Genomic DNA, 15,459 nt, shown 5'->3' on the forward strand with positions numbered 1-15,459 from the left:
CAGGCTGAATGATCAAGTATGTCTAGGCAAAAGGGAATATACCCAAGACTATATATAAGGTTGACAGATAACATTTCTACATACGTATTTGTATGTGCTGTAAGAATGTCCATACAAATAGAACTAACCAAACCAAAACCACACACACTGCCATTGAGTCCAACCTGACTCACAGTGACCCTCCCCCTCCTTGGGTTTCCGAGGTAGTATCACTACAGAAGTAGATTGCCCAACCTTCCTTCTGAGGAGTGGCTTGTATGTTTGAACCGCCAGCCTTCTGGTTGGCAGTCAAATGCCTTAGGCATCACACCACCAGAGCTCCCACAAATAGAACTAACAGGGGGCAAAGTTAGGATAACTTCTATAGCCACAGCCAACCACCCTGAGAGAGTGGCTTGTTGGACCTACGGGCGTGGGACCATGGTCGCAGGGGACATCAAGCTCAAATGGCATAACATACTGCACAAAAAACATTATCGTAAAGCCTCCTTTGGTGAGTAATGACCGTTTTTTTTTTTTTTTTAAAGCTTGCAAGTGGCTATCTAGATGCATAACTGGTCTCTCCTCATCTGTAGCAAAGAAGAATGAAGAAAACCAAAGACGCATGGAAAACAATTAGTCCAAGGGACTAGTATACCATGTGATCCTCAGCCTATATGACTATAGACCAGAAGAACTAGAGGGTGTTTGGCTACCACTGTCAACCACTTGGAAAGGTATCAGTACAGGAGATCCTGGACACAATAGGAGAAAAATGTGTAACAAAACTCAAAATCATAAAAAAAGACCAGGCTTATTGGTCTGCTAGATAAATAAATTGGTCTGTAAACTTTCACCCAAATCACAATAAAAATTTAAAAGGTAAAAAGGCCTAAAAACTTCAGTGTGTTTGTTTTAATAAACTTGATAGGACCCACCATCTTTTCATCTGCTGCTGTTAACAAAAGTTACTAGTGAAGTGCCCATGCTAAAATAGTTATCTGAGGAATAATTCATATAGGAAGAAGAGGGATAGATCTTTCTTTCAGAGTTTACCCAGCTGAAGCATTACAGTTACAGACAATAATAATCTCACATAGGATGGGGCTAGGATTTATTTATTTTTAGTTATATTTTATTGTGTTTTAGGTGAACATTTACACAGTTTCTATTGGGTCACTCTAGTCAGAATTAACAGTGGGTTTATAGAAATTGTTCCTTGAAATTGATTACATTTTTCACAAGGTGTCAGCATTCTGATCATTTCCATTGTGTTTGTTCTGTTTCTATTAATCTAGCTTTCTTGTCCCTCCTTACAGTAAATGTTGACTGTTTGGTCTCATATAGTTGATTATTTATGGGAGCACCATGTTCACAAGTGATACTGTTTATTTTATAAGCCAATCTATTATTTGGCTGAAAGGTTACTTCCAGGAGTGGCTTCAATTCCAAGTTCAAAGGGCATCTTAGGGTGATAGTCTCAGGGGTTCTTCTAGTCTCTTTTGGTCCAGTAAGTCTGGCCTTTTTTTGAGTTTTGTTCTGCATTTTTCTCCCATTTAATTTGTAAACTTCTATTGTGTCCCTGGTTGGCACTAGTAGCAAGGTACCCTTTCTTCTGGTCTCAGGCTACATGAGGTGTGGTTCATGTGGGCTATTACTCTTTTAGACTAGATTCTTCTTTGAGTCTTTGGTTACTACCTTCTTTCTCTTTTGCTCCAGAAAAGTAGCGACTAATAGCTATATCTTCAATGGCTGCTTGCAAGCTTTTAAAACCTAGGTGCTACCCACCAAACTAGGCTGTAGAACCTTATCTTTATGAAATATGTTATGCTAATTGACTGAGTTGTCCCCCAAGACTATGGCCTTAAGTCTTTTAACCGTAAACCAACCCTGTGAGGTATTTGGATAAATCTAGGAAGTCTCCAGAAGTGTGCCCCTGTATACTTTATTATATACATATGAATATATATGCAGCATACACAAACATGTATATACATATGCCTATGCATCTAGACATGCTCATACATGTACTCATGTATGCCTTCCTACACACGGATATGAATACATATCTACCTATACAACCACTCGCATATTTTTTCGGTTGTTATTACTGTTGCTGCAAACTTGTGTATATTGTAGAATTACTGAAATTGTTCCTTATTCTTGTATACTTCTTAGTGTCTTCATCTATCTTCGTCACATTGAGCAGACTTCACCCATATTGGGTACTGCCTTTCCCATCACCAAAAATACACATCTACTATCTAGAAAGTGATTCCCTGTCCTTCTCCCTCCCATCCCTGGTAACCACCAAAGAACACTGTTTTCTGTGTGCATACCTATTCTTGACTCTTTGTAAAAGTGAGCCCATACAGTATTTGTGATTAATTTATTTCACTCAGTGTCATACCCTCCAGATTCATCCATGTCATGTTTCACTGACTCATTATTCTTTATAGTTACATAGTATAAGACTTATTTTTATTCTTGCAAAACTTACCTGAGCAATTGCATCCTTGAGTTGATTGTATTTCTCTAGGTCAAAACGTGACTTTTTGGCTCCTTTATGGAAAAATAATAAGTATTGTCTGTCTCTGGCTTCTGGATAAACATATTCCTACAAAAATGAAGGTGAAATTGAATTAAAATGCTTAGCATACTATCTTCACAAAAATACCATTTATTAACATATGTGTAAGATTAAACACATATGCACACACTTAAAAGACATACACTGTAATGTGTTGTGTTAAATATTTAATTATTTTAAAGACTTAAAAAATATTATGGAATACATATGGAAGAGCACAGAAAACAAAAATGTACATCACAATGAATCATTACATGATGAAAACCCTAATCACCCCCAGATGAAAAAGCAGAACAATGCCAACACCCAGAAGCCTCCCTCCTGCCCCCTCACATGGCTTTTATGCTTTCTTTACAGCTTTCCCACTGAGGCACGCACTGCTCCTAAGCTCCACAGTTCAGTTTTACCTGTGCTTTTAGTTTATAAAAATAGGGTCATATGGTATGTATTGTGTCTAGCTACTTTCACTCAATATTGTTTTTGAGATCCATCTATGATGCATAAAACTCACTCAAACTTACTGCCATCAAGTCAATTCCAACTCATAGTGACCCCCATTGGGTTTCAAAGGCTGTAAATCTTTACAGAAGTAGATTGCCCCATCTTCCTTCTGTGGAGTGGCTGGTGGGTTTGAACTGCCAACCTTTGGTTAGCACCCAAATGCCTTAGGCACTGCACCACCAGAGCTCCTTTCTATTGGGTGTGGCTGTATCCCATTCATTTTCACTGCTATGTTATATTCTATTGTATGACTATATCACAACTTATTTGTTCGTTCTACTGTTGATGGACTTCTGGGTTGTTTATAGGTTTTGGCTATTAAGAATAATGGTGCCACAAACATTCTTGGACTTATTCTTCTGTTGGGTATATACCAAAGAGTGGAACTATTAGATTATAGGGTATCCATGTGTTCAAATGTAAGAAGTCACATCAAACAGGTTTCCAAAATGGTTGTACCAATCATATGAAATATGGGCATAAGAGTTGCCATCATGCCACATCCCTGTCAATACTTGTACTGCCAGTTTTTAAAAAATGTTAGCTAGTTTGGTGTGCATATGCTAGTACTATCTCATTCTTTTGTTAAAAAAAAAAAAGCTTTATTGTGATATACTTCACATAGTATACAATTTATCCATTTAAAGTGTAAGTTTCAATGGTTTTTAGTGTATTCACAAAGTTGTGCAATCACTGCTACAATAAATTTTAGATTTTCATCATCCCAAAAAGAAATCTTTACCTTTTAGCAATCATTCTTTGTCTCACCCAATTCTCTCAGTACTTTGTTGTTGTTGTTATGTGCCGTTGAGTCAGAACCGACCCATAGCGACCTCTCCTTGGGTTTCCAGGGCAGTATCACTACGGAAGTAGATTGCCCCATCTTCCTTCTGGGGAGTGGCTGGTAGGTTTGAACGGCCAGCTTTCTGGTTAGCAGTCAAGTGCCTTAGCCACTACGCTACCAGAGTTCCCTCTCTCAGTACAAGGCAACCAATAACTTACTTTTTTCTATCGATTTGCTTATTTTAGATATTTCATATAAATGGAATCATATAATATGTGGCCTTTTGGTTTCTATCACTTAGCATGTTTTCCAGTTTCATCCACTTTGTAGCATGTATCAGTATTTCATTCCTTTTTATTGTTGAGTAATATTCCATTCTGTGGCTGTACCTCATTTTATTTATTCATTGATCAACTGATGGACTTTGGGGTTGTTTCCACTTTTTGTCTATTATGAATAATGCTCTAAGAACATTCATGTATGAGTTTTTGTGTCAACATATATTTTCATCATATATGTGTGTATGTGTTTAAAATTAGAGTTTTAATTAGCATTTTCCTGATCACTCATGAAGCTGAGCCATTTTCACATATTACTGGCCATTTGCATGTCATTTTTTATGAAGTGTCTATTCAAATCACTTTTTTTTTTAAAAAAAAATTCAGTTTCTTTATCTTTTTCTTACTGATCTGTAGAAATAGTTTATATTATTCTAGATATGGATCCTTTATTGGATATATATACAGCAATTATCTCCTTGCAGACTGGTGACTTCTAATAAATTCTTAAGTTTAATGTAGTCTAATTTATCATTCTTATCTTCTATGGTTAGTGCTTTTCCTTCAGTTTATAAAGTTATTCCCTATTCCATGAAAATATGAAAATATTCTCCTGTATTATCTTTTAGGAGCTTCATTGCTGTTACTTCTCATATTTAGATCTATAGTCTCCCAGAATTAATTTTTATGTATAATACTATGTTTTTCTGCATAGAGGTCTTACACATCTTTTATTTTCTAGAAATAAATCTTTTTGAAGTTACTTTAAGTGGAATCTTTTAAAAAATTTTCTTTGTTTGTTGCTGGTGTACAGAAATGCCACTGATTTTTATATATTGACCTTGTATCCAATAACCTTATAAAACTCACTTATTAATTCTAATCAATTATTTGTGTTTTTGTGTTCTTTTACATATAAAATCATATGAGTGGTTTGATATGAATATATGATTATCAATTTTCTTTCTTTCTAGTCCTTACATCTTTTTCTTGCCCTCTGCATTGGCTACATTCGCCTATTTAAAACTGAGTAGAATTGGACTTTTGCCCTCTTGCCAGACAATGCAGGAACATGTTAAGTCCATTTCTCCCTTCCTGAGTTATATGCCATTGTTGTTATATAACTGAATTCTCTCTGTATTTTAAATTCTGTAAGAGTTTATTATAATTGTTTTATACATTTAGTATTCATTTAGGTTCACTCACAGATTTACCATTTTCTTTGGTCTTGATTACTTCCTGTTTTTCTGACTTTCCATCTGTGACAACTTCACTTCTGCCAAAGAACACCCTTTAGTATTTCCTTTAACGCAGATCTGATGGTGACAGAAAGTCTCTTACTATTTGTTTGTCTGAAATATCTTTATTTCACTTTTATATTTTGTAATTGACATGCAATTCACATAACAGAAAGTTAACCATTTAGAAGCAAACAATTCAGTGGTGTGTACTGCATTCACAGTATTGTGCAGCCATTACCTCTATCTAGTTCTACAGCATTTTCATCATCCCAAAAGAAAACCCTGTGCCCATTACATAATCACTCCCATCCCCGTTGTATCTCAGCTCACGGAAACCACCAATCTGCTTTCTGTCTCTATGGATTGACCTTTCTGGATAGTCCACATAAGTGGAATCATATAACATGTGACCTTTCATCTTTGTTTTGAAGGATATTTTGCTGAGTATATAATTCTAAGCTGGCAGTTATTTTCTTCCAACACACTGAAGAAAAGTATTATCTTCTGGCTTTCTTTGTTAGGGTCGAGAAGTCAGTAACCAGCCTGTCACTTTTCTGAAGGCTACCTTTTCTTTTCCCCATTCAGCTGTGTTTAAGATTTCCTCCATTGTCTTCTGTTTTCTCAAGTTTTGTGATAAGTATGTCTAGATGTGGATTACTATTAATTTTTCTTTACTGATTGGTATTTGTTGGGGTTCTAAAATCCATGAATTGGTGTCTTTTATCACTTTGGAAAATTCTCAGCTCTTTAGATATTGTTTCTTTACATCCTATCTTCTTCTAAAAGGAGCTTTGCTGGTGCAGTGCCTAAGGCATTTGACTGCTAGCCGGAAGGCTGGTGGTTCAAACCCACCAGCTGCTCCATGGAAGGAAGATGGGGCAATCTACTTCTGTGAAGATTTAATGCCAAAAAACTAAACATACATTAGACCTTTCCACTGTATGCTAAGTGTTTTTCACCCTTTCTTCTGTATTTTACCTTTTTTTGTTCAGTACTTCATTCTGGGTACTTTCTTCTGCTTTATCTTCTTGGCAGTATTTCTCTTTAGTTTGTGTGCAATCTGCTATTAAATCAATTTATTAAATTTCATTTCTAGAATTTTCATTTTTATAAAAAAAAAATTTCAAATTACCTTGCAGGTCAGTATTATCAACTTTGCCTTTTATCTACCTGAATATAGTAAATATAATTATTTTAAAGACTATGTCAGATAATGCTGCTACCTGAGGCTCCATGGGTCTGTTTATACACTTCATTAGTTTAATAGGTATTTTCTTGTGAAAATAATTTGAGATTAGGATCATGTTCTCTCCTTCAAGGGATGATTCATGCCTGCTTCTGTCTGGAACCTGTGAGCACAAGTGCTCTGGGATGACTGGTATTCTAGGGTCCCCTTAACCCAATTCCAGGGACTGAGGGGACTGAAAGGTTAGCCACAATCTCTGGGAGAGCCTACTGGGGTTTCGTCTACTTTAGTGACCCCTGGGTACCGATCTCTATGGTTTTGGACCCTTATCCAAAGTATGGCTCAGCTTCTTGGCCTCTCTGCCCCCAACATCCTTAATCAGCTAAGAGGATTCCTAAACACCAGGCTCATCTTCCTGGCCCCTCCCCTTCTGGTCCTCCCCTGGTAATCTGTACCATCTTGCTACTGCTCCAGTGTCTTCAGGTAGAGGGGTTTTATATTTTGTCCATATATTCTAACTTTTCCTAATGGGAGGATTGGTCTGATGATTACCTATCTGTCATAACTAGAGCAGAAGTAATGTTTAATTATTGATGATGACAGATATTACATGAAATATAGCTAAAGAGACTGTGAAAGTCTTTTAAAAAATGGATATAATTGAGTCTGAACCAAGTAACATTAAACAAAGATATAATTGTTATATTAAAAAATCAAGGAAAAGCCTTCTACTTTCATCTAAATTGCTGTTAATAGACTACTTACCCATCTTTGCTTAGGATGTAAATGTATACACTAATTAAATTTATTCATTTATTCTATGCTCTCTCTTTTGGGCAATAAGCATTTACTAAGCAACTGGTCTAAATTCTATGCTAGAAATTGGGTGGTTTGAGAGTAAGTGAGAAGAGATACAGACAATTTGGTAACAAAGGACACAGAAACACAGGGAGAGGTGGTAAATTCAGGGAATAAAAAAGAGATTCTTTAAACTGGGGTAAGATATTGGAAGGAGGGAAAAGGATTCAAGGACAGGTGGAAGCACTAGCTGTGAACAGGAGAAATGCCATATCTTTTTTGAGCCTAAAGAAAATAGTGTGAAACTAGGTACAGATATAGTTAAACTCATAGAATTTAGGAATTAGAAGGCTTCCATCTGTTAACCTCAATTTTCTAGAAGCAGGAGGCAAGGGCAAGGGTGGGATGGGTTCCTTGATGTGCAATCTTAGAAAAACTATGGTGCGGGGTGGTAAGGGAAGCAAAGCTAATTAGAAATACAAGCAGTGATCCATTCCACATTATTAACTAATTTTTCTCTAGCAGTGTTCAGTAGATTTGATAAAAGAATAGAAAAGGTAAAAAACTAGATTCACCCAAGATTAGGAGTTTGAAGAGTGCAAGTGGTAGAAAGACAGAGGGGCAGGAATATTAAGACAAGAACGACAATAGGGTCTAAGTTGGATAGAAATGAAACAACACATGAGGGAGATGATTAAAAAGGTTCTGGAAGGTTAAAAGAGAGATGTCAGGCGTCTGAATGTCTGGATGAGATCAAAGGTCAGAGCGAGTGAACAAAATGCTGGAAAGAAAGGAAGCTATTGCCAGAAATTAGCATAGTAATTTATATTAGGTCAGTTCTAGGAGAAAATGTCCTGACTGGCCACCAAGGTGGTTTGCTGAAGCAGAACGTAAATGATGGCTATTAGAATTGAGAAGAGAAGAGCATTAAGGGCTGGGTCAGGGTTTCGCTACTGTGTTTTTTTCATTATTGTCTCTTGAGGAGCTATTTTAGAGCCCTTGGGTGGTGCTAAGGTTAATGAGCTTGGCTACTACCCAAAAGGTTGGAGGTTTGAGTCCACTCAGAGGTACCTGGAAAGAAAGGCCTGGCGATCTGCTGTAGAAAGTTTATGGCCTTGAAAACCCAGGGAGCACACTTCTTATTCTGACACATGTGGGGTCGTCATGACTGGGAACTGACTCAACGGCAACTGGTTTCATTTGGTTTGTTTTAAGGAGTATTTGAGATGATGTTTTTCTGATTCTCTGTGCCCTCTTTCCCTGCCTGAAGTTTTTTTTTTTTTTTAATTGTGACTTGGGTGAAAGTCTACAGAGCAAATTTACTTTCCACACAGCAATTCACATGTACTTTGTCTCATGACATTGACTACAATTTACTCCAATGCAACAGCTCCCCTCCCACTTCCTCCCGATAGTTACCTCTTCCCTGTGTCATCCCTCCATGCACTCCTGCCCCCTGAGCTGTCTCCCTGTGCATAAGCAGCCCTTCTTTCTCCCAAGATTGTTCTCTCCAAGGAATGTATATACCTCAGGTACATGTTCAACTCTTATGCCTGTCTTTTGTTTGGCTGGAAGCCACAGGTGTGGGTTCAATTCCAGACCTGAAGGGCAGCTAGGGGCCATAGTCTTAGGGGTTCCACCAGCAAACCTGGTCCCTCCCCCCTTTTTTTCCCCCCAAATGATTTTGAGTTTTGTTCCACATTGTTCTCTCCCTCTCTGTCCAGGATCTCCTACATAGATCCCCCTCCAAGTGGTTGACAGTGGTAGCCGGGCACCATCCAGTTCTGGTCTCATAGTCGTATAGGCTGCAGGTCACATGGTGTACCAGTCGCCAGGACTAATTGTTTCCATGAATCTTTGGTTTTCTTCATTCTTCTTTGCTCTGGACGAGGAGAGACCCATAGTTGCATCTAGATGGATGCTTGCAAGCTTTTAATATCTCAGTCACTACTCACCAAAGTTCTGCCTGAAGTTTTAACACCACTGTTTGCCCATTATAATATCTAAGATGTTTTTTATTTCCTTAAGAACCAATTTCCACTCCTTTGGGCAAACGTTATTTCTATGGAAAATGCATGGGTTAGGTTGTTAGGTGGGTGGTCCATATGCGTGCTGGAGCAACTACTGCAACTCTTATTGTCAGGCCCATTTCCCCATAATAGAAATTAATATTCAGGCTTCACTGAAATATTAAAACAAACAAACAAACTCACTGACCTCAAGTCGGATCCAACTCATAGCGACCCCTCCTTGGGTTTCCGAGGTGCTATCACTATGGAAGTAGATCTGGTGGCGTAGTGCCTAAGGCATTTGACTGCTAACCAGAAGGCTGTCGGTTCAAACCCACCAGCCACATCTCAGAAGGGCGACTAGGCAATCTACTTTCATAGAGATACCACCTCAGAAACCCAAGGAGGGGACGCTATGAGTCGGAGACGACTTGATGGCACACAACAACAACAACAACAACAAAGATTCTTTGGAACTTAATATACTATTGGGAGATACTTAGTTTGCTAACAAATATAGTATTTCCTTATAACAAAAGTTTAGAAGAATTTAAATGCTACTGAACAGGCATTTTGCTCTGTAGACATTAATTATGGATACTGGTAAAGGAAAAGAATATTTAATGCAGTTCTCTGAACCTTTTATATTGTCACTATTTTTCCTATTGGTAAGAGAATGAACTGTTTACAATGGCTTGCTATTTTGTAACTTGTCAGTTGGGGGCAGCAGGAATGTTTGGAATCACAGAAGTAGAATTTTTTAACTAGCAGCACAGATAGGATTTCAAAGATCCCAAAACATGATGGGGGGAAAGTCCTGGAACTGTGTCCACTAATACTTGCATTGATCCTTACTTGAAGGAAACATTTACAAAATATGCATAATTATGTTCTCCAACATATTTCTATTTTACTTAATGGATTATGGTTTTCCAGAGAGCATGGGAAATGTGAAATGAAAGGCACAGTGTGCTATAGGAAATCAGATGAGGGAGAGATCCAAGTTGGCTAGAAAGAACTAGTGAAACGTTCATGAAAAATAAGCATTAAGTAAACCCTGAAATACGACAAGTAGAGATCAAAAGGGAGAATTTTCCTAGTGGAATTAATGATGTGAAGCAAGGAATGAAGTGGTAGGAAAACTCAGGGCATTTTTGGGGAATAGTGAACATAGTTTGGTTTGTTAGAAACACAGAATAAATTATATATATATGTAATATATATATATGTTGTTGTTGTTGTTTTGCTGTCAAGTTGGCCCCGACTCATAGCGACCCCTCCTTGGGTTTCTGAGGCAGTATCACTACAGAAGTAGGACTGCCCAACCTTCCTTCTGAGGAGTGGCTGGTGGGTTTGAGCCGCCAGCCTTCTGGTTAGCAGTCAAGTGCCTTAGGCACTATGCTATCAGAGCTCTCTCTCTCTCTCTCTCTGTCTCTCTCTCTCTCTCTCTCTATATATATAATAAAATAAATATATATATATATATATATATATATAAACTTTTGGCAAGGCGGAGTGCAACTAGTTATGAATACAAGGTTAAGGAGTTTAGATTTAAATCAATAGATAAAAAGAAGCCATTAAAGGCATGTATGTATGTTTGCACATGAGAGAGAGAGGGTTACAAAAAAAAAAACAAAACAACAGAAAAAACAATAAAACAAAAACAGGCAGAGAGCCATGGTCAAGCCATCCCTGGAGCTATAATTCCATAAGATTAATCTGTTCTGTTGACATGGAGTGGTAAGTATAAGCCAGGCATGGGACCAGGTGCTGGGGACTCTGGGGAAACAATGCCAGGTTCCTCTTTCCTACTAGACACATTTGGGAGTAAACCACTTTCCCATGCTTTCCTTTTCCATGCTTAGATAGTTCTGTGATCACTGATCCAACAACCACAGAAGGAAAATGCCTAATTCAGTAGCAGCCATGTAAAAATCCAAGGAGCAATGCTCAGTTTCTTCTGCTGTCTGAGAAACAGAAAAAGTTTTTCATGTTTCAGCTGTTTCAAATGCTTGTTATTCAAAGGAGTGCCAGGTGGGATCTTTTGTGGTATTGCACATATAATAACGAGTAATAATAAATTGCTCATACTTCCTAAAGTGACAGTATGGATTTCCAAACCACTTAAAACAGCAGTGACAGCAACAAATAATTCTAGATATTGGTATTTAATAAATGTGTCTTGGTTGATAAAGAACAAGAATATAAAGTTATCAGGTAATTTTTACCTCTTTTACATGAACTTAACAACAGCAGCTATACTTTTAACATACTTAGAAAGGAGCTCTAATGGCTGTGTGGTTAGAGCATTGGGCTGCTACTCAAAAGTTAGTGGTGCCAACTAACCAGCTGTTCCACAGAAAAAAGATGAGGCAGCCTGTTCCGTAAAGACTTACAGCTTTGGAAACCTTCTGGGCAGTACCTTCTGTTGCTGTGAGGGTCACTATGGATCAGAATCTACTCAATGTTATTGGGTTTCATATACTTAGGAGTAGCCCTGAGTTTACTTTAACTATTTGATTGTTGTTGTTGTTGTTATGTGCCGTCGAGTCGGCCCCGACTCAAAGTGACCCCTCCTTGGGTTTCCGAGGCAGTATCATTACAGAAGTAGGATTGCCCAACCTTCCTTACTATTACCAATTCCACTATTCCAAGAATTCAATAAAAATAAGCTTGGAACTTCCCCATCTGACTGCTAAATTAATTACATAGTACATAAAAAGCCACACCAATTTGCTAAACAAGTTATGCTACAGCTGAGCACTCTCTCATTTGTCCTCTTGTTGTATACCTTGTTGTATACCTTGTTGTTAGGTGCCGTTGAGTCAATTCCGACTCATAGTGACCCTATGTACAAACAGAATGAAACAATGTCCAGTCTTATGCCTCATAAACTTGGCTGTGTTTGAGCCCCTATGTTGCAGCCACTGTGTCAATCCATCCTATTGAGGATTTTCCACTTCTTTGTTGACCCTCCAATTTACCAAGAATGACGTCCTTCTCTAGGAACTGGTCCCTCCCAATAATATGTCCAAAGTAAATGAGACGAATTCTTACTGTCCTCACTTCTAAGAAGCATTCTGGCTGTACTTCCAAGATAGGCTTGTTCGTTTTTCTGGCAGTCCATAGTATATCAACATTCTTTGCCAACACTGTAAGTCAAATGTATTAATTTCTTCTGCAGTCTTCCTTATTCATTGTTCAGTTTTCATAAGCATATGAAGTGAATGAAAATACCATAGCTTGGGCCTTCAAAGTGACATCTTTGCTTTTTAACACTTTAAAGAGGTCTTTCCCAGCAGATTTGCACAATGTGATACATGGTTTGATTTCTTGACTGCTGCTTCCATGGGCACTGGTTGTGGATCCAAGTAAAATGAAATCCCTGACAACTTCAATATTTTCTCTGTTTACCATGATGTTGCTTATAGGTCCAGTTGTGAGGATTTTTGTTTCCTTTATGTTGAGGTGTAATCCATACCAAAGACTGTAGTCTTTGATTCTTCATCATTAAGTGCTTTGAATCCTCTTCCCTGTCAGTAGGCAAGGTTGTGTCATCTGCATATCACAGGTTGTTAATGAGTCTTCCTCAAATCCTGATGTCACATTCTTCTTTATGTAGTCCAGCTTCTCAGATCATTTGTTCAGCATACAGATTAAGTATGGTGAAAGGATACAACCCTGAAGCATACCTTCCTGATTTTAAACAAGACAGTATCCCCTCTTCTCCTGTTTGAACAACTGCCTCTTGGTCTATGAACAGGTTCTGCATGAGCATAATTAAGTATTCTGGAACATTCTTCTCAATGCTACCCACAATCTATTATGATCCACACAGTCAAATGTCTTTGCCTAGTCAATAAAACACAGGAAAACATCTTTCTAATATGTTTGCTTTCTGCCAAGATCCACGTGACATCAGCAAATGATATCACTTGTTCCACACCCTCTTCAGAATCTGGCTTGAATTTCTGGCAGTTTCCTGTTGATGTACTGCTGCAACCTTTTTTGAATTATCTTTAGTAAAATTTTATTTGTATGTGATATTAATGATACTGTTTGGTAACTTCCACATTCTGCTGGATCACCTTTCTTTGGAATGGGCAAAAATATGGATTGCTTCCAGTTGGTTTACCAGGTAGCTATCTTCCAAATTTCTTGCCATAGATGACTGAGCACTTCCAGTGTTGTAGATGTTTGTTGAAACATCTCAATGGGTATTCCATCAATTCCTGGACCCTTGTTTTTCATCAATGCTTTCATTGCAATTTCAACTTCTCCCTTCAAGACCATTAGTTCTTGATCATATGCTACTTCATGAAATGGTTGAACATTGACCAATTCTTTTTGGTACAGTGACTCTATGTATTCCTTCTATCTTCTTTTGATGGTTTCCTGAGTTGTTCAATATTTTGCCCATAGTATTCTTCAATATTGTAACTTGAGGGTTTAATTTTTTTTTTCAGTTCTTTTAGATTAAGAAAAATGCTGAACATGTTCTTCCCTTTTGGTTTTCTAACTCCAAATTTTTTTTTTTTTTTTAATTTTATTTTGATTTGGGTGAAGATTTACAGAGTAAATTCACTTTTCATACAGCAGTTCACATACACTTTGTCTCATGTCATTGACCAAAATTCACAATGCAACAGCTCCCCTCCCACTTCCTCCCCATAGTTACCTCTTCCCAGTGTCTATCCCTCCATACTCTTCTGCGCCCTGAGCTATTTCCCTGTGCATAAGCAGCCCTTCCTTCTCCCATGATTGTTCTCTCCAGGGTGTGTGTCTACTTGAGGTAAATATTTAACTCACTTGCCTGTTCTTTGTTTGGCTGGAAACCACAGATGTGGGCTCAATCCCACACCTGAAGGGCAGCTAGGGGACATAGTCTCAGTGGTTTCACCAGGCTCTGTTGGACCAGCAAACCTGGTCCCTACCTTCTTTTTTTTGCCTCCAAATGATTTTGAGTTTTGTTCCACATTGTTCTCCCTCTCTATGCAGGATCTCCTACATCCCTTCCAAGTGGATGACAGTGGTAGCCGGGCACCATCTAGTTCTTCTGGTCTCATAGTTGTATAGGTTGCAAGATCAGATGGTGTACCAGTCGCTAGGACTGATTGTTTCCATTCATTTGGTTTTCTTCTTTCTTCTTGACGAGGAGACACCCATTGTTGCATCTAGATGGCAGCTTGCTAGCTTTTAAGGTCCCAGGCGCTACTCGCCAAAGTAGGAGGTGGAACAATGTTTTGTATAGTATGTTATGCCAATTGAGCTTGATGTCCCCTGTGACTATGGTCCCAAGCCCGCAGGATCAACTACTCAGTCCCTCTGGGTAGCTGGCTGTGACCAAGCAATGACCATAACCTTGCCCCTTATCAGCTCTACTATACACCTGGGAATTCTGATCACTCACATAAACTTATAGGACCATTGTCTGCCAACCCTATATATGATCTTGGATACACTCCCCATTTAGACATACCTAATTGTTTAGCCTGTCCACCTATCTATCCGTCCATATACCCCTGTTTGCCTTCACTGACAACTCAGTACTGTATATGCAAAAGGGTTCATATTTGTTGTCTGTATTTCCCATGTACCTCTCTTTGTCTTTCTCATCCTCAATGGTGCCATATTGGCCACTCCCATTTGGTACATTGCCCTTCTCTTCACCCAAATCAATATTTATCACTATCTATCTAACAGTGTTCCCTCCCCTCTCCTCCCACCCCTGGTAACCAACAAAGAAAATTTCCTCCAATAGATAAACCTTTCCTTAAGTTTTACAATAACTAACTCCAAATTTTTGCACTTTTCATTATAATACTTTAGTTTGTCTTCTCAAGCTGCCCTTTGAAATCTTTTTAGCTCTTTTACGCCATCATTTCTTCCTTTTACTTTAGCTATTATCCATTCAAGAGCAAGTTTTAAAGTCTCTTCTGATATCCATTTTGGTCTTCTCTGCCTTTCCTGTCTTTTGAATAACTTTTGCTTTCTTCATGTATGATGTCCTTAATAGGACATCATTCCACAACTTGTCTGGTCTCTGGTCATTAGTGTTCAATAAGTCAAATCTATTCTTGAGACAGTCTC

At 38.2% G+C, this 15,459-nt stretch overlaps 1 protein-coding gene across 1 annotated transcript in view; it reads right to left on the reverse strand.

Moving 5' to 3' along the window:
- Window positions 1-15,459, reverse strand: part of MCU (mitochondrial calcium uniporter) — a 279,792-nt gene that overhangs the window by 1,455 nt on the left and 262,878 nt on the right. Inside the window, exon 7 of the mRNA XM_007940632.2 lies at window positions 2,480-2,596. Coding sequence (XP_007938823.1) covers window positions 2,480-2,596 — 117 coding nt within the window. The remainder of the gene's footprint in view (window positions 1-2,479; window positions 2,597-15,459) is intronic.

This window comes from Orycteropus afer, unplaced genomic scaffold (assembly GCF_000298275.1).
Source record: "Orycteropus afer afer isolate SDZICR_OR568_19922 unplaced genomic scaffold, OryAfe1.0 scaffold00070, whole genome shotgun sequence".
Classification (NCBI taxonomy): domain Eukaryota; kingdom Metazoa; phylum Chordata; class Mammalia; order Tubulidentata; family Orycteropodidae; genus Orycteropus; species Orycteropus afer.